We start from the raw sequence: 17,037 nt of genomic DNA, 5'->3' as shown, positions 1-17,037 counted from the left end.
AGTGAGTGAGGTACCAACTCCTCCTGGGCGGCTTCGCGGCGGTTGACACAGTGGGTTTAGCAGTTGCCCCCACAAAAGGAAAGAGCCCCAGGCCGGAGGACGGGAGGCGGTGCTGTGGCCTTAACCCCCTCCAGGGAGGGCACCGCGCTTCCTCTCAGCCGACTGCAGCCTCATTTCCTGAGCTGGAGGAGGGAGCGGAAAGGCTGCCAGCAGGCCAGGCCGGGGGCTTTCCGGCGGTTCCCACCCCCACCCCCACCCCTGCACAGTAAGTCGGCCCTGCCCCTCCCAGGCCAGAGCAGCACCCACCTACTCTCCCCCCTTGGGCCGGAAACCTCTAACGAGAGCGAATTCCCCCCCCCCCACCCCGCCCTTCACCGAGGAGTGGGGGAGGGAGAGGCCGCTGAGCCCCTCCCCTGGCCGCGCCAGCCTCCGAAGGACTGAATGAATGAGCGGGGAGACAGGAGGAGGAGGAAAACCACTTTCCAGGCCCCGCGAGGCTCAGTTCCTTCAAAGGTCAAGCCGGCTCACCCGAGCGCCCAGTTCCCCCTTCGTCCGCCTCAGGTCCAGCCGCGGGTGAGCCCCACCCATCCGCCGGCCTCCAACCTCATCTCCGAGTCAGCCGGCGCCCGCGGCCCGCGCTCCGCCGCGAAACCAAGGGCCCCCCCTTCGGGGTCCCAGCCGCTGCAGCGCCCGCTCCCCCTCGCGCGCCTCGCCCTCTCCGTACCTGCTCCCGTGCCCGCCTTTCCCCCTCCACTTCCCGCTGCAGGCGCTCGGCCCTCTCCTCGGCGTCATCGGCTTGCTGCTGCAGAACCTGGATCTTGCGCTTCACCGCCTCGATGGTGGTGATCCCGGCCATGGTGCCCACCCAGCCCCTGCTCGCTCTCGGCTTCCTGCCTCCTCCGCTCGGCGCTGCAGCCGCTTCTCACCCCCACTTCCGCCTGCTCCTCCCTGAAATACCGGAACTCGCCCACCCGCCCGGATGTGGCGTCACCGCCGCGCCCTGCCGCGACAGACCCCGGGCGGGCGGCCCTCGGCGCGAGCGCGGGGCGGGGCCTTTCCCAGCCCAGCAAAGGGGGGCGGGGCAGCGCCGGGCGCGGGCTACCATGGCAACCGGAAGGCGCGCGACAGGCCGCCCTCTGCCCCGCAGCAGGTCCGCCGGGCCGCGCGGCGTCCGCCTTCACCGCGCACCCGACGCCGCCCCGGCTTCCACCCACCGCACACAGGCTCCAAACTCGGGTGCCGGGACAGGCCAGGGCTTGCTGGGCCCCAGCCTCAGAAGAGCCCGGCTCTGCAGCCTCCGCTCCGCTCCGGGTGGGCCCAGGTAGGTTCTCTCCCACCCTAGCCCACCGCCTGAAAGTCAAGGCAGGGAATTCCGGGGGTGAGAGAAAAGGCCAGGATGGCGGACTTCTCGTTCCCTTGGCATCGGTACGGATCTCGTCCTTCCCCCGTCACCTTGGAGGGTCACTGTGCACCAGCGATTCACCGACCTGCCAGGCCTTCCGAACCTTGAGTAATTTAGGTATGGTGATCAGTCGTCACATTTCTCTGTGCAGGTGGAGAAAGATTTTATCAGGAAGGAGTCCTCTCTTACAGATCACTGTTACCAGACCCTTTGTGCAACAGCCACGTGAGTGCCTAGCAAACGTCCTGTGGAACCGAGCCTCTGTTCGGTGATAACTAAACAGTTTCACTGCCACTTCTACCTTCAGGTGCCCTGAGTTAGAAACTGCCTCCCAGTCCCTGCCACGTGGGACTTCTGGAAGCACAATAGTAAAGAGACTTGAAAAATTTACCTCCTGTTCTCTCCTACTTGTTTGTACTGTACGCCTGCCTTCCCTGTAAGCCATCATAACAAATGTCTCCTCTGCTGCGACTCTCTTTTCCCCTCAAAATTATGGTGCGGAGCAGGACTCGGGATTAAGACTCCTGATCCCTGAAATGACTGGTAGGTAAGACAGGTGCTGCCCTCAATGCCTGGTTCTGAAGAGAACTCCCTCCAGAGGCTTCCTCTTCCTATTTCCTTTTAGAAATACTGAGCAATGAGCTGTTTAGAGGAAACAATTCAAACAGTAAATAATTTGCTTGGTAGAGTACGCTGTGTACTGTGTTTTCCCTCCTGGAACTGGGAGGGAAGAACAGGGAGTAAACTCTACCCTGATGGCCTAAGAATTTTTCCAGCTCCTCTCGGAGAAGTCCGGTCAGAGAGAAGATGGAAACAGAAGTGAGCCTTTGGCATCTGGGTGATGATCAGCAGGGGGCGCTGTTTACCTCCCTTTGCCCTAGTGAAGCGGCCGGCGCCCTCAACGCAGACCAACCCAAGGCTGCTCGGAGCACCGCTGTATTCCTGAGTCTGGTAGATGTGAACACATAATCTTCTCTTGATCCAGGGAGACAGGTGGATTGACTCCTGATACCCTTTAAAGGCGTGATGGACGGGCAGCAAAGGGCCCAGTGCTAATGTTTTCCTGGTGACCAGCAGTACAACAATGTATCAGCAGGTGTTGTGTCCATCCCCCACCCCTCTGACGTCTGGTGTTACTCTTTGTCCTAACCTTGCACTCCTCTTTCCCCTTGCTTTACCCTAATGAGCTTCTGACTTCACCTCGGGTTGAGAAGCCCTGACACACGTGAATGTTCTTACTGCCATTGAACTGTACCCTTAGAAGTGGTTAAAATGGCAAACGTGATGTATGCTTTGTTACAATTTTTTGAAAACGATTTCCGACAATTCAGGGATGAAAAGGTGAAGCTTGTACTGACCTTGCCATACCCTTGCCCTTTTCCTTCTTCAAGCAATCCAGCAAATCCTGTGCTTTCCAGAAAAGCTGCTCAGATAACCAGAACTCCCTGTGTGAACATGCAGTCGTTGACTCCCGCCACTCCCTCTCCTGCCCTTATATCCACATCAGAGTAATCTGCCCTGTTAGCCTCGAGGGGAGGAGCTGAGCTGTGAACTTCCCGGGACACTTGCGCTGGACGCGCGGCCTCCCCCCGAAGATGCAGACATCGTGTTGCTGGTGACTCTGACCCTTGCTCTCTGCTTCAAACCTATTGCTTCCTCCTTATTCAGCACTTTTTCCAATTCCTATAAACACTTCGCTTTCCTTCTCTGATTCTTTGAGGCAGAAATCCCCCAACTTTTTCTGGGAAAGGCCAGACAGTACAGTTTTCCTGGCTTTTGCAGGCCACGGGGTGTGTTGAGCTCCATGGGACAAAGCCTGTAGATGATATGCAAACGAACGGGCATGGTGTCGTTGCAGTAAAACTGTACAAAACGAGGCTGTGACAGGATTTAGCTCACAGGTGGAAGGTTGCTAACCCCAGCTCTGAGAAAAAAAAACCTTTCTTCCTGCTTCCTTCCTAGCCTAACGTATTTCTGCCTGCTGCTCACAGCCTTCCTCCCCCACTTCTTGGCCTCGGGCACACCTCTGAGGGTACTCGCTGACTTGTAGGGAAAGCTAACAGGGGGAGAGAAGTTAAACAAGTTTTTCTACCCACATACTACATATTGAAATGGGTTTTGGTGGGTTCCTATATAAACATGAGTAACTTCTTTCGAGTGAATATACTGAACGCACCCTGTCTGGGTGGGGGATGACAGCGCGTGTCTGTATATGTGCAACAGCGTAGGACAGACAGAATTCATCCCCAGGAAATCCCTTTATCTTCCCAGTGAAATAGGGGTATCGTATCATCTAGAGCCTCTGTGTTTCTCTCTCCCAAGATCGAAGGTTAGACTTGTTTGTCCTTTCCTTGCTCCTGGACACACCTCCTCCAACCCACATACCTGCCGCTTTAGCCTTAGACTCTCCAGGAGCGTCGTCACCCGACATCTCATAAAACTCCCCTTAACCCGACACTGCCAGTTTGCGAAAACTTCTGTCCCTATGAGCCAGAGAGATCATCTATCCATCTAGACCCGGAACCTTGGTCAGGTAGTTCCAACAGGCCATCAAGCATCTGCCCAAACCTCTGGAGGTAACCTGTGTTTTCTGCAGTTTTCCAAGAAGGAAGAATTAATAGTTTGCAGGGGACTAAACTCTTGGAAACGACAAATATGTATAACGTATATGATCCTCTTTGTATCTCTGACCTCTGGCAGGATACGTTCAACAGCCCTCGTTACGTTCCCTGGCCACTGCAGGTGGCAGAGTGCCAAAGGGGAGATGATGGGCCTGAGAGCAAAGAGGCCAAACTTGAGGGTCTGGAAACATCTGCGAATGACCCACTCTGTCTATTTTCCAAAACCAGGCGCTCCTGGGGCACCTGGGTGGCTCAGTCGGTTAAGTGTCTGACTTCCACTCAGGTCGTGATCTCACGTTTGTGAGTTCAAGCCCCACATCGGGCTCTGTGCTGACAGCTTAGAGCCTGGAGCCTGCTTCAGATTCTGTGTCTCCCTTTCTCTCTGCTCCTCCCCCGCTCACGCTCTGTCTCTCTCAAAAATAAATAAACATTAAAAAAAGTATATGTGCTCCTAAAAATATGTGTATGTGTGGGTATATACATACATACATACATGTATATATATATGCTCCTATTTTCCTATTAACTCCGTGCTAAGAATTGACTGTATTTCCATCAATCCCACACTTTCTTTTGTTGCTGTTATGTCACTTTTCTTCCAAACATCTTTCCTTTGTCGCCTCTCATTTACTGTTGTGCTAAAGCTTTAAGCTCGAGGGTAAATGGAAGTAGGTGGTGACGGGATAAACATGAAGTGGAAAAAAACAATTTATTTCATGTTCAGATGGAAAAATTGAACCCAACTGCAGAGAAGCTGAGTGAGTGAGTCATTGCCACAGAGTAAGGTCTGGTGACCCCTTTTCCCCTGTAAGACTCCTTGTTGCTACCCAGCCCGTCATGAGCAATGCTTGCTGTGGTGTCTCCGTGGCACAAGGGCAGGTGCCCACAGTGGCCCAGATGAATAAACCCATAGAGGGCCAGGGTCATTGTGACCTCTTTCGTCCCATTGTGAAATCTGAGCTGGCTCTGCTGGGCGGTTGAGAGATGAGAGTTTCCCTATTAATATCCATATCTACGTGCCAGGGCTTGGACACAAAAGCGAGGAATGTGGCATGGGGGAGGAGGTGGGAAAAGTGATAGCAGTCTGGACCTGGAGACCCCTCCCTTTGTCTGGTCCTGGGAAACATAGTGAAGTTCCTGGGTTGAGGATGAGACAAAAATGAGACATTTAAGAACAAATGAACAGGCCATCGGGAGGGTATGTCAGCATGTGATTGTGTGCAAAAATGCACGCGAGCATCTGTTTCTACACCCTGGATCCACAAGGATGTATGTGTCCAAGCGTGGGGTTTCGTCCTATCAACATGGCGCTCTGCACATGCGGATTAACCCACCTTCCGACTCTGTCATACGTACGTCAGCAGCCTTCTTCTCTGCCAGCTCCAGCTTCTCCTGGGCGTCCTTCAGAGCTTCAGAGTACTTGTCCAGCTCATCCTCTGTCCCTTTCAGCTTCTTCTGCATGGCCGCCAGCTCGTCCTCCAGCTGCAGGAGCCCCGCGAGTCACACACAATGGAGCAGGCCCAGACCGGGGGCTCCCAAGCCCTGACAGACCCCTGTGCTCGTTCCCAAAGAGACACACTTTCTCCCTAGCCACTCCCAGCCAACTGCCCTGGGAGTTATGCCTTGACCTGTGACCCTGGGATCTCTGACCTTAAGATGACCAAGCCATGGTGGGTTTTCATCCAAGACCCTGGGATGGTAAGGGTGTAGATGCCTGTGACTCAAGACTGGCTCAGTCGGTAGAGCCATGTGACTCCTAATCTCGGGGTTATGAGTTCGAGACCCACGTTGGGTGTAGAGATTACTTAAAAGTAAAATCTTCAAAAAAGATCAAGGGAAAAGAGATCCCGTGTGCCCAGCCCCCACGTTTTCCTCTAGAAACTGGGTTCTCCCAGAACACGATCGACCCCATTTAGATCTGGCAGACACACCAGGGCTCAGAGGGGGCTGCTGGATTTCCCAAGGTCACACGGGCGCTCTGGAGCCGAGACGCTGGATGTCCTCTGCCTATCCGGTGCGGCTGGGGAAGAAGAGAGTCCCTCCCGCCCAAAGAACAAGCTGGGCTGGTGGTCACTGCCTCTCCCACGAGAGCCCTCTCCCATCTCCCAGTCTTGCTCGCCGGCAGGCAAGAGAGAGCGGTGCCAGCACCCACCTGCTTGCTTCTCTCTTCTGCCTGCTTTTGCTCCGCTTCAGCTTGCTCTGCCCGGTCCAGAGCATTCTCCTTGTCCAGCTTCAACATCTGCATCTTTTTCTTGATGGCCTCCATCATGAGCTGTGGCTGTTGGTGAGCTCGCCTGTGAAACCTGGAGAACTGGAGGCCAGGGCAGGAGAGGAGGGCAGCTGGCTGAGTGACTAGGCGGCCCCCAGGCTCGAGCCTTTTATCTCTGCTCACGGCTCCACCTCTTGATCCTAATATGGTCTTTCCAGCTCCTTCCATCCCATTATTGTTCTCCCTGGGGGAGCGCAGGGTGAGATACTTTGATGGACTGACATCACCAGCAAAGAAAAATTGGGGAACAGCTGAGGCTGATTTTAGACAATGGAAAGTGGGGGAGGGGAGAGGTTCTCCCTGACCCTGGCACGTTCCACCCTCTGGGCAGCTCTGTGGGTGTTTGAAAAGAGCGAGGGGAGGGGAGAGCGCTGAAATACAGGAGGGTACTTTGGCAGTTCTAGGAGCGTAGCTTTCACCCAGAGGGCCCTAGTTGCCCTTCCGTTTCCCCATCACCCTCACCCCCCTCTGTGCTGGATGCCGGTCAAAGGCCACTGGTTGGGTTTTACCTTTTGATTCCCAGCATTCAGGGAGCTTGAGCAACAGTGAAAAAGGAGAGGTCACTCGTGATGATCCCTGACAATTGCCCCGGATCCCCAGATCAAATTACTGTGCTATTTCAAGAGTCTCTAATTGGCAGGGAGACATCATTCCTCCCCGTTAAGAGCCACAGGGACACAGTAAGCGGTGGCCGTCGGTCCCTGGAAGGTCCTCCCAGAGCTTCAAGTGAGGTGGGGGAGAGAAGCAGGGGAGGACCAGAGTAATCTGGGCGGGACCATGCCCTCTGTTTGCCCACAGTGGTCTTTAGGTAGAACTTTCATACCCAAACTGACCAAGCGCTGTGCTGCTCTCCACTCTTGTCCTCTGCTCTCTCCTTACCCAACCTACCGCCATCCACACATCACAGTCCTCATCGGTGCCAGCTCTGTTCTCCCTGGCTTGACTCCAGGCCATGTTCATTCCTCCACTTGGAGCCTGTTACTGACAGGTGGCAATTGATCCCAGTACACCAGTGCCACACAATCTGAGAATATGCCAGGGGAGAGGTGGGCACTGTTCAAGGTGACCAGAGCCATCAGAGAAGACTATGAATGTGTCTAATTAGTCATATGTCAAGGAAAGATGGCTAGCGTTAACACTAAGCCCCAGCAGTGGGGTAACTGAGACACCCACCAGGGCACGGGGCAAAACTGGAGTCTACTCTTGAGGTCTTCCAGTCACTAGAGGTGGATGGGCAGAGAGGCTATCAATTGACTCTTGAAGGGAAGCAGAGAAACCAAAGACCCTCGCTGCAGGCCTGGTGAACAAGAGAGTCCCAGGGCCAGGAAGCAGCAGTGAATAAGGGTGGAGGCAGTATTGAATAAGGAGGAAAAAATACAAGGACAGAAGATCAGAGCTACATCCCTTCCAGTAAAAGGGAAAGATACGGGACGAACTGAAACTCCAGTTGCTGCTCTTGTACTCCCGCACTAGCTCTCCAGCCTAAGAGTGAGACCCACGTAGGTTGCAGCCACCGGTGTTCCGAAGGGACCCTGGAGATAAGCGGTTCGGTAAAGGGGCCCCAGAGGTTGATGCCAAATTGCCCACTGCTGTAAGAATATGTTTGATATTTAGTTGGTTCCTAATTAAACAACCCAATATCAAACATATCACACAGAAGCCGGCAGGAGAGTTTTGGTGGTCGTCTGCCTTCCTCCCCTCCAGCCACCAAGCTTGCCTACATGGAGAGCCATCTCCTTGGGGAAGGACGCTGACCCCTGCTCTTTGCCTCCCAAGACAGCTGGCTCTCACTCGTCTGCCCTTCGTGCTGTCCCTGTATCAGCTCCTCTCCCACCAGCGCCTGGCCTTTGCTGGATCACGTTGGCCCAGACCAGGAAGCCTGTCTGGCAGGGCTCCACATCCGGACACCTATCCTCTCCAAGGGCTCCCACACAGAGCTTCTCGCCCTGATGTCGCGCCCATGGCACTGAAGGCCGGCCCAGCCGCCTGCCCTCCCCAGCCTCCTTCCCACTGCCCTGAGGCTTTCCGGGGGAGGGCCTTTCGGGGGGGGGGGGGTGCTTGTACACCCTGCTTTACCTTTCGAACGGAACTCCTAACCTTCCAGATCACCCCGCCAGACTGCCGAGGGCCTTTCAGCCCACAGCATCCTGGAGTCCTCCTGTTCTGAAGTACTACAGAGAAGTGGCCATGAGAAACTTCCAGCGCGCTTCTTCCATCATCTTGTTCCTTCTCCCCTTCTCCCCATGTCTTCCAGGCATCCTCAAAGTCACCCTTGGGTGTCCGGAAGAGGTGAGGGACCTGTGCCCCTGGCGGGCTCCAGCCTGGGCTCCGGAGAAGGTATATGGCCTGCCCTGCCTGGCAGAACTGAAACGAAGACTTTAGGAGATCGAGGGCGGAGCCCCTCTGCCAGGAAGAAGCCCACAGGCCTTGGTGCTCTTCTCCCAGCGTCTTCCCTCACAGGGGTCCAGCCTGGCTCCCCGCCGGGGGGGTTTCTTCTGAGGAGGATCAGGTCTGTTGACCGTCATGCGGCAGGCGGGTGTGTCTCCGCTGTGGCAGAACGGAGCCCGAGTTATAGCTGCAGCGGGTGGCCGTGCGGGGGTGGGCGGGGGTGCCCTGCTTCAGCCCCAGGCCTGTTCCATGTGTCCGTGTTCCCATTAGTCCAGATTCCCACCCCCACCCTGCCCCACACATATACCCACTCCACAGTGCCCTTGATCTAGATCAATAGCTTGTCCAAAGCCCCAGTCGATGCCCGTTGTGCGCCTCCGGCCCTCCAGGGGAAGGCTGACAAGAGGGCGCGCAGCCCCACGCTAACCCTGTGGTGTCGTTTCGTGTCCTTGCTCCCCATGGCTCTTACTGGGGGGGCGGGGTGTGTGTGTAATGCTTGTTCTCGTGACCACCAGCCTTACCCTCACCCCCATGTTCAGCTCCCTTCTCTGGGAGCCTCAACTGCCCTGGTGAACCAGAGGCTAGGAAGTGACAGGAGCGAAAAGCACCTCATGTTTGGGGACATTGATGTAGAAGAGGAGCAGTTCTCTCAGAAGGAGACTGACCTCGGGGCTTGATTAGGCAGGCCTCAGGTGGCCCCGATAAAAGGGATCTGACTCTCCTGGCGGTGCCTCCTGTGTGGCCATCTCGAACCAGGCCGGACCCTCTGGGGCTGGAGGTGGAGAAGGTGCCAGCTCCAGAAGGAAAAGGGGCTGGCTGGGTGGCTATGACCCGGGGAAACAGTTGATGTGATCAGAGCAGACAGAGCAGGCGGGGGGAGGGGGGGGGTCACAGGAGATGGGCGGGGGGGGGGCAGCCTGCCAATACCGGAGCCAGCCGGGCTCTGACAAGCCCTGGGGAGAGAGGCCAAGGTCAGGGACCAAGGCAGAAGGGGTGGGGTGTTGTGTGGGTCCCAATAAAAAGAATGAGGAGGAGTAAAGGGGCTGCTGCAGGAGTCGGGGGTGGCTGGGGAGCAGCCAGGCAACAGAGAGGAGGTGAGAAGGGAAAAAAACTCTCAGGGGGCAGGAAAACACTATGGCTCACCATTTATTGGACCTTATGCACCACCTCTCTGCAAAGTGCTTCATTTCATCCCCACAGCAATCCAGGGAGGTAGGCATTATCTCCAGTTTACAAACAAGGAGCTGGGACCCAGAAAGTTAAGGTAACTGGCCCAAAGCCACGCAGGCAGGCAGTGACAGAGGCAGGATTCAAGCCCAGATCTGCTATGCTCTGGGGCCAGGCTCTCCTGGACAATGTACACAGCAGGGCCCACTGGGAGGCGGCTGTGGGCAGATGAAGGACCAGCGGGGGCAGGGGGGGTCCCCCGCAGGATCAGAGACCCAGCCTCAGGCTGCAGGTCAAATCCAGGCCGCATGCGCCTGCTTCTGTCCCTCGTAATGTGTCACCTTGCCTTCCTCCCCTGTCCACGCCTGCCTCCCAGCCCGTGAGCCCCATGCCTTGTTGGCTACAGGAACTCGTGAGTCATCGACTTAGAGATGCTCGGGAAGCAGGGCTGTTGGAGGTGAGGACGAATGGGTGCATGGGGGCACAGACACAGGCGTGGGGTGAAGTGGCATCTCGGGTGCATGGGGGTGGCCGGGGCGTGGCGAGGGGCTTGTGAACGGCCAGGGTCACAGTGAAACCTGAGAGAGAAAAGGGAGGACACCGGCTGTGTGCCAAGCACTAGGCTTGCTCGCTATGAAATTTTATTTAATCCTCATAATGATCCTATGAGATGGGCATCACTGTCCCCATTTTCCGAAGAGGAAACTGAGGCTCAGAGAAGTAACTTACACAAGCTGACAACAATTAAGAGGCACCAGACTTAGAACCCACACCTGACTCCAAAGCCCACGCCCTTCTCCATACCTGCTGCCTCTCTGTGCCCATCGGTGGGGCGTGCAGGGAGAAAAGGAGGGGGCTCTGGTGTCGGAGGGGAGAAATGCCCGCTGCGGGTTGGAGCCAGACAGGGGGAGGGGGTGGCGGCGGGACGGGGAGACCAGAGCTGTGCGGCGCACACAGCCGCACGGAGCAGAGGGCAGGACAAGCTCCGTGTGGACAGGACAAGTGGCCAACGAGGATGCTGACAGCAGGTGAGGGGCCCGGGAAGTTGTTCTGGCCTGGCGGTGACAGTTTGTCCTGGCACCTGTTACCGGCTGCACAACGGGGGTCTCTCTGGCTTGTGATGTCATTTTATGCAAAGCAGATCTTCATAAGTAAGGTTCTCTGTGGCCTACAGATGCATGTGACCAACCACTACCTTTTAGAATTCTTGAGAATCTCAAGGCCGTGAGATCGTACACGCTCTGAGCAGCTTCACATAAATCGCTGCTCCTTACTTCCTTATAGCTGCCTCACCCCTCATTGCACTGGAGTTTGGAACCCTGTCAATTTGCAGAGGTGGGAATTCGGGTCTGGAGGAAAGAGACCTGTCCCAGGTCTCATCATGGGACCCCAGGCCTCCTGCCAGCCAAGCGCCACGGCACCCATGGGTGAACAGCCACACTCCGAGCTATTTGTCCAGGAAGACGGAAAAGACGAGAGGAAGTGAGATCGGAGAGGCAAGTGAGCAAAACCCAGGAAGCTGTTTTAAGATCACGGGTACAGCTAAACACTTTTGCAACCAATAGGGATTCAGGGCCGTAGAATGAGCCATATGTCTGCCTTCGAGCCGTTAAGAGCCAGCTTTGTTTTGGGCGCCGTCAGAGTCTCTCCACGTAAAATGCTCTGCCCGTCAGATTCAGTTCCTGCTGGTACTGCTGATGCTCCTGTTCAAGCAGCTGGTGCAGGGCCGCTCGACGGGCCTGGCGGGGGGGGGGGGGGGGGGGGGGGCAGAACAGAGTGTGACGTCAGGCTGGCCCCTTTCCTCGTTCTCCCGCGATGGCGGTCCAGCGTGCGTCCTCCTGGCTTTGGACTTAGCTGTGCCACAAAGCTAGGCGGTAGCATCGAGGCCGCGCACTGCAGGGGAAGCCTACGCAAGTCTTTCTCCGTGGATGAAACCCCATGTTCAGCAATTACTTGCTGAGAACACCATGAACCGTGACCTCCGCCAGGCACCGGGACACACAGATGGCGACCTGCTGGCGACCGGGTTCTCCGGGGAGAGAGGGGCTCTGAGAGGCAGGTGCTGGGCACAGACACGAGGGGAGCGAGGACTAGTCCGTGCCCCGGGACTGGAGGCCGGGTCACCTGCAGCCGGACGCGAAGAGCCACTTGACGAGAGCCGGTACTGCTCCAGTGTAATGCTGAAAACCTCAGAGGCAGACACACTGGGCAAGTACTGGCAGCAGTGAAGAGCTTGGGACCCCGGCGGACTCTGCAGGGCAGTGAGGGTGAGGCTTCAGGTCACCCTTGCGAGAACTCACCATCAGCAGCTGCTTGTTGGCCAGTGCCAACTCCTGTCCCCTGGTGTCCTGCGTCCTTAGGGCAGCATACAGCTTTCTCCTCTGGCCCAGCGGCGTCTGCCACATACAGTGGGTGTGTGAATTCTGCCACCTGCCCCAGGTACAGAGGAAGGAGCTGACTGGGTCAGTTAGGAGTGGTGACACAACCCCATCACCGGAACCTCTGTGCCCATGTCAGAACACGGCCAGCTCCTTGAAGGGTAACTAGAACTAAGAACCTAGTATGCGCTGAATACACAGGCCGCTGAATCATCATAACCGTGCGTCAGAGATACTAATTTTGCACGGCACACACGGAAACGAAGTTCAGGTGAGTCGCCTAAGGTCACTTAATGGCAGACCTGGGTATCAAAATCCAGTCTAAAAATTAATACCTTCCGTTACACCATGGTTCTCATCCTTAGCTAGACAACATTCTGCAATCATTTAAGGTTTTTTAATTCATGAGAGAAATATGCATTTCTCTCCCCCCACCTCTCTCACACGTGTCCTCTGCTCAGATAACCCTTGAGTTTTATTTTTTTTTTAAGATTTTTAAGTAATCTCTACACACAACGTGGGGTCAAACTCACAACCCCAAGATCAAGAGTCACACGCTTCAGGGCGCCTGGGTGGCTCAGTCGGTTAAGCGTCCAACTCTTGGTTTCGGCTCAGGTCACGATCTCACGGTTTGTGGGATTTTCTCTCTCCTTCTCTGTCCTTCCCCGGCTCGTGTGCACGCAGTCTCTCTCAAAATAAATAAATAATAATTTAAAAAAAAAGACTCTCATATACTAAATGAGAGTTGCAATCATGCTCTAAGTTCCTGTCTCACTGCCCTCGCTGCTCCCAGAGCCGTGACCCAGTGGCTGCCAGTGTCGCTGCCTCCGGGGGCGGGGGGGGGGTTGCCTCCTGGGGTCCTGTGGGCAAGATGCCCCAGCAGGAGCCGATGACCCCGTGGTGTCTGGCAACAAAGGAACTTCTGCCTTCCCTGAATCAGGCAACCTTTCACATGGGTGGGGCCATCCCTGGAGCGGTGGGCACAACATGTCAAGACCTGAAGTTATCAGCTCCCCCAGGAGTCCCGCAGTGCTGACAACACACCCGGGGGGAGGGTCCTCATGCCCTGCTGCCACCCAGACCTGGACACCCAGGGTGACATCTGCCTGGACATCCTCAAGGACAAGCAGTCTGCCCTGTATGACATCAGCACCATCCCGCTGCCCACCCAGGGCCTGCGAGAACTCAACACCGATAGTCCTTTGAGCACACGCGCTGCTGAGCCTGGAGAAACCCCCACAGCCTTTAACAAGTATCTGCAAGAAAGCTGCTCAAAGCTGGTCCTTAGCCAAGAACCCGGACTGTGTAGCCTCTCTACGTTATCTTTCTTATTTTTTATGTTTATTTTTGAGAGAGAGAGAGAGAGAGAGAGAGAGAGCGAGCACGAGAGGGGGGAAGGGCAGAGAGATGGGGGACAGAGGATCTGAAGCAGGCTCCAGGCTCTGAGCTGTCAGCACAAAGCCCCACGTGGGGCTTGAACTCATGAACTACAAGGTGATGAACTGAGTTGAAGTCGGACACTTAACCAACTGAGCCACCCAGGTGCCCCTAGGATTGTGTATCTTAAGCTGTGGGGTCACTTTGGTTTAAGTCTCTGGTTGAGCCCTTGTGGTGATGAATATAGTAAACAAATACATGGGGCTTAAAAAAAAGGGGGGGCACCTGGCTAGCCCGGTGGAGCACGTGACTTGATCTCGGGTTCCTGAGTTCAAAACTTATGCTGGGTGTACAGACTATTTAAAAAGAAAATCCTGGGACACCTGGGTAGCTCAGTCAGTTAAGCCGCCGACTTCAGCTCAGGTCACGATCTTGCGGTCCATGAGTTTGAGCCCCGCGTCGGGCTCTGTGCTGATGGTTCAGAGCCTGGAGCCTGTTTCAGATTCTGTGTCTCCCTCTCTCTGACCCTCCCCCGTTCATGCTCTGTCTCTCTCTGTCTCAAAAATAAATAAACGTTAAAAAAAAAATTTAAAAAAAAAAATAAAAAGAAAAAAATAAAAAGAAAATCCTGGGGCACCTGGGTAGCTCACTGGGTTAAGAGTCCGACTCTTGATTGCAGCTCAGGTCGCGATCTCACGGTTTGGGGGTTCGACCTCGGTGCGGCTCTGCACTGACAGCGTGGAGCCTGGCCGGGATTCTCTCTCCCTCTCTCTCTGCCCTACTGCATGTGCTCACTCTCTCTTGGGACAAACAAACAAACAAACAAACAAACAAACAAAAAAATATATATACACCAAATGAAAACTGAAAGCTTTGTTCTTCTGCCCCAGTTCTCAAAGTTACCAGTTTGTGTATTTTTCCAGAAAGTTTTTCTATCATATACTAGGAAGTATATTTTTTTTATTACCACGCACTCATACATTTGTTAGTAGAAGTAGTTAACAGTTGGACTTTCCCATCAACACATACACACTTGCTTCATTCTGTGTAAAGGCTGCCTAGTATTTTTATATCATCACTTAACAAGGTAGGCTGTTCCTAGTTTTTAAAATTTAAAGTAATCTCTCCACCCAACACACGGCTGCACGGTCTTGTATGCAAGACGCCGAGATCAAGAGTCACTTGCCCTTGGACTAAGCGCACCAGGTGCCCTGGTTTACTTTTGTAAACAATGCTGTCCAGAATGCTGTTTATGTATGTTCTAGAGCTTTTGCAGGCATATATATGCAAGGTCAACTCTCTAGGAGTACAGCTGCCACTTCTAAGGACATGTGAATTTTGAGATCTTAAGTTTTGACAGATTTCATCAAACTTACCTTTGTTTTTATGTTATAAAAATATTTTTTTGAAGAACTGATCATGTTTATTTTAATTTTTTAAATGTTTATTTTTGAGACAGGGAGAGAGGGAGACATACAGAGTGTGAGTGGAGGAGGGCCAGAGAAAGAGGGAGACAGAATGTGAAGCAGGCTCCAGGCTCTGAGCTCTCAGCACAGAGCCCAAGGCAGGGCTCAAACTCACCAAGTGTGAGGTCATGACCTGAGCCGAAGTCTGATGCTTGACCGACTGAGCCACCCAGGCGTCTCTAAAAATATTTTTAATTTCTATTTATTTTTGAGAGAGAGTTGGGGACAGAGGATCCAAAGTGGGCTCTGGGCTGACAACACGGAGCCCAATGCGGGGCTCAATGTCACAAACCGTGAGATCATGACCCGAGCCAAAATCAGGAGTCTGACCCTTAATGGACTGAGCCACCCAAGCACCCCCATCAGACTGTGTTTGTAAAAAGGCTGCATCCATCTGGACTCTCACTAAAATTGTATCCATTTTTGCCACCTCACATCCTTGCCAGCTGTGGGAATAACCACCTGTTAAACCTTAAAAACCGGGCTCATCCTCCCCAATCCCAGGCCACGCAGTGACATCTTCTGGGTAGAGGTCCGGACGTGTTTTACAAAGCTCCCCAGGTGAAGACACAGAGCCCAGTCTCGTCATTCGCTCATTCAACAAATACGGCGCACCTATCACGCGATTGATACAACAGATACTTGCATTCTTCTTAAAAAACAACAACAACAAAAACTTGCTCCAATTCTCCCTGGGAGGATGGGAAGAAAGGGACAGTAAAGCCATCTGGGTGGCACGGGGAGCGAGCTCGAGTGAGCACTGGGAGGCCGGTCCATGCTGCGGCCTGCACACCACAGTGTCCTTCCTCGGGAGCCCCGGAGGGCGAAGCAGGTCTGCAAGGTGGCCAGGGGGGTGGGGAGGACACGAGGGTGCAGGGGTCAAGCTGAGGGGAAAGGGAGAGGACAGAAGCAGGAATTACCTGTCGACCATCTTCTTAAATCCCAGGACCCTTTGAAAACTCTGCAAGAAAAGTGAGTTGCTGATCCGCCTCTGGCTGGCACCCCATCCCCAGCACCCTCCTCTCAGTCCAGCACCCTGTCCCCAGCACCCTCCCGGAGGGGGCTCATGGGCGTTTCCTGAGAGAGAAGTGAGGGCACTGGGCCCAGAAAGTGCGCAGGGAGCAGCCTGGGAGCAGCTGGTGTGGAACCACCCACAGTCTCCTGCTGTTCCCACCCGCTCACCTCAGGGCACCTCAGGAAACCGGAGGGTCACCCATCTGGGAAGTTCGTCCGGCCCCGCCCCACCCCCCAGCTCTGCACACCTCTTCTGCTTTCGTGGTCTTTCCCACAGACATCTCCACACGCTTGCGGGACACCAGCCCAGGACACAAGCAGGCTCACGTCTCTGTATCATCCAGTCACCCAGGTTTCAGGAGTCATGGCAACACGTCCGCCTCCAACAATGACCCCGGGTCTGCGACCTGATTGGTCACCTGGCCTGTTGCCCTGGAGACCAGAAGCGAGTCCCAGTTCTCAGGCTATTCTAGGAGCAAAGACCAGAGCCCCAATTTTAGGGTCTCTTCCGCAGGGTCTCAAGAAGCATCCATATGATCCTAGGTCCAAAGAACATATCCTGTGCCTGTTTGATTAAAAGGCACCTATAAAGGAGTGAATCACGTGTTTTAATTGTTCATTTTATTAGTTTTAACGTCAGAGCAGGGCATTGGTCTGACCATTGCTTCACTGTCCCATATAGCGTCCCCAATAAATGAGGGGGGGTGGGATCGTGTCAGGTGCCAACATTCCCTTTCCCATTTATTCAGGACAGCATGTAAAGAAAGCCTGAGGCCGATCCTCGCATTTCCGGGGACCAGGTTGGGTTAACGTTTCCACACAGCCTGGTTTCCACGGAGCACCAGGCAAGTTGTTCTGCGCACCTCACGGCCTCCCCAGACTGCCCCACCAGCTCACGTCTGCCTTTCCAACCAATCAACTCGAAGATGTCTCAAACACAAACGGTTCCCATCCA

At 54.6% G+C, this 17,037-nt stretch overlaps 2 protein-coding genes and 1 pseudogene across 17 annotated transcripts in view; 1 reads left to right on the top strand and 2 right to left on the bottom strand.

The window, feature by feature from the left end:
- Positions 1 to 6,385, bottom strand: part of TPM3 (tropomyosin 3) — a 28,609-nt gene extending 22,224 nt beyond the window's left edge. For 8 of the 16 annotated variants that reach the window (XM_043568111.1, XM_043568110.1, XM_043568113.1 and 5 more), the window contains exons 1-2: positions 6,176 to 6,385; positions 5,380 to 5,505 (exon numbers count right to left, since the gene is read on the bottom strand). In XM_043568111.1, coding sequence (XP_043424046.1) covers positions 5,380 to 5,505; positions 6,176 to 6,292 — 243 coding nt within the window. In that variant the 5' untranslated portion in view covers positions 6,293 to 6,385. Of the gene's footprint in view, positions 1 to 724; positions 1,028 to 5,379; positions 5,506 to 6,175 lie in introns of those variants that run through there. The other 8 variants (XM_043568119.1, XM_043568117.1, XM_043568116.1 and 5 more) reach the window with 4 other exon arrangements.
- Positions 6,386 to 11,348: 4,963 nt separating this feature from the next.
- On the bottom strand, positions 11,349 to 17,028 carry CFAP141 (cilia and flagella associated protein 141). Its single transcript, XM_043569193.1, has 4 exons — positions 16,331 to 17,028; positions 15,989 to 16,029; positions 12,148 to 12,277; positions 11,349 to 11,586 (listed from the first exon to the last, which is right to left on the bottom strand). The coding sequence occupies exons 1-4, from the start codon at positions 16,361 to 16,363 to the stop codon at positions 11,485 to 11,487; spliced, it is 306 nt and encodes a 101-aa protein (XP_043425128.1). The 5' UTR covers positions 16,364 to 17,028; the 3' UTR covers positions 11,349 to 11,484.
- On the top strand, positions 12,519 to 15,598 carry LOC122476427 (annotated as a pseudogene).
- Positions 17,029 to 17,037: the final 9 nt, after the last annotated feature.

The sequence above is a fragment of the Prionailurus bengalensis genome, chromosome E4 (assembly GCF_016509475.1).
Source record: "Prionailurus bengalensis isolate Pbe53 chromosome E4, Fcat_Pben_1.1_paternal_pri, whole genome shotgun sequence".
In the NCBI taxonomy this organism is placed as follows: Eukaryota; Metazoa; Chordata; class Mammalia; order Carnivora; family Felidae; genus Prionailurus; species Prionailurus bengalensis.
This window is presented reverse-complemented; position numbering and strand designations above follow the sequence as displayed.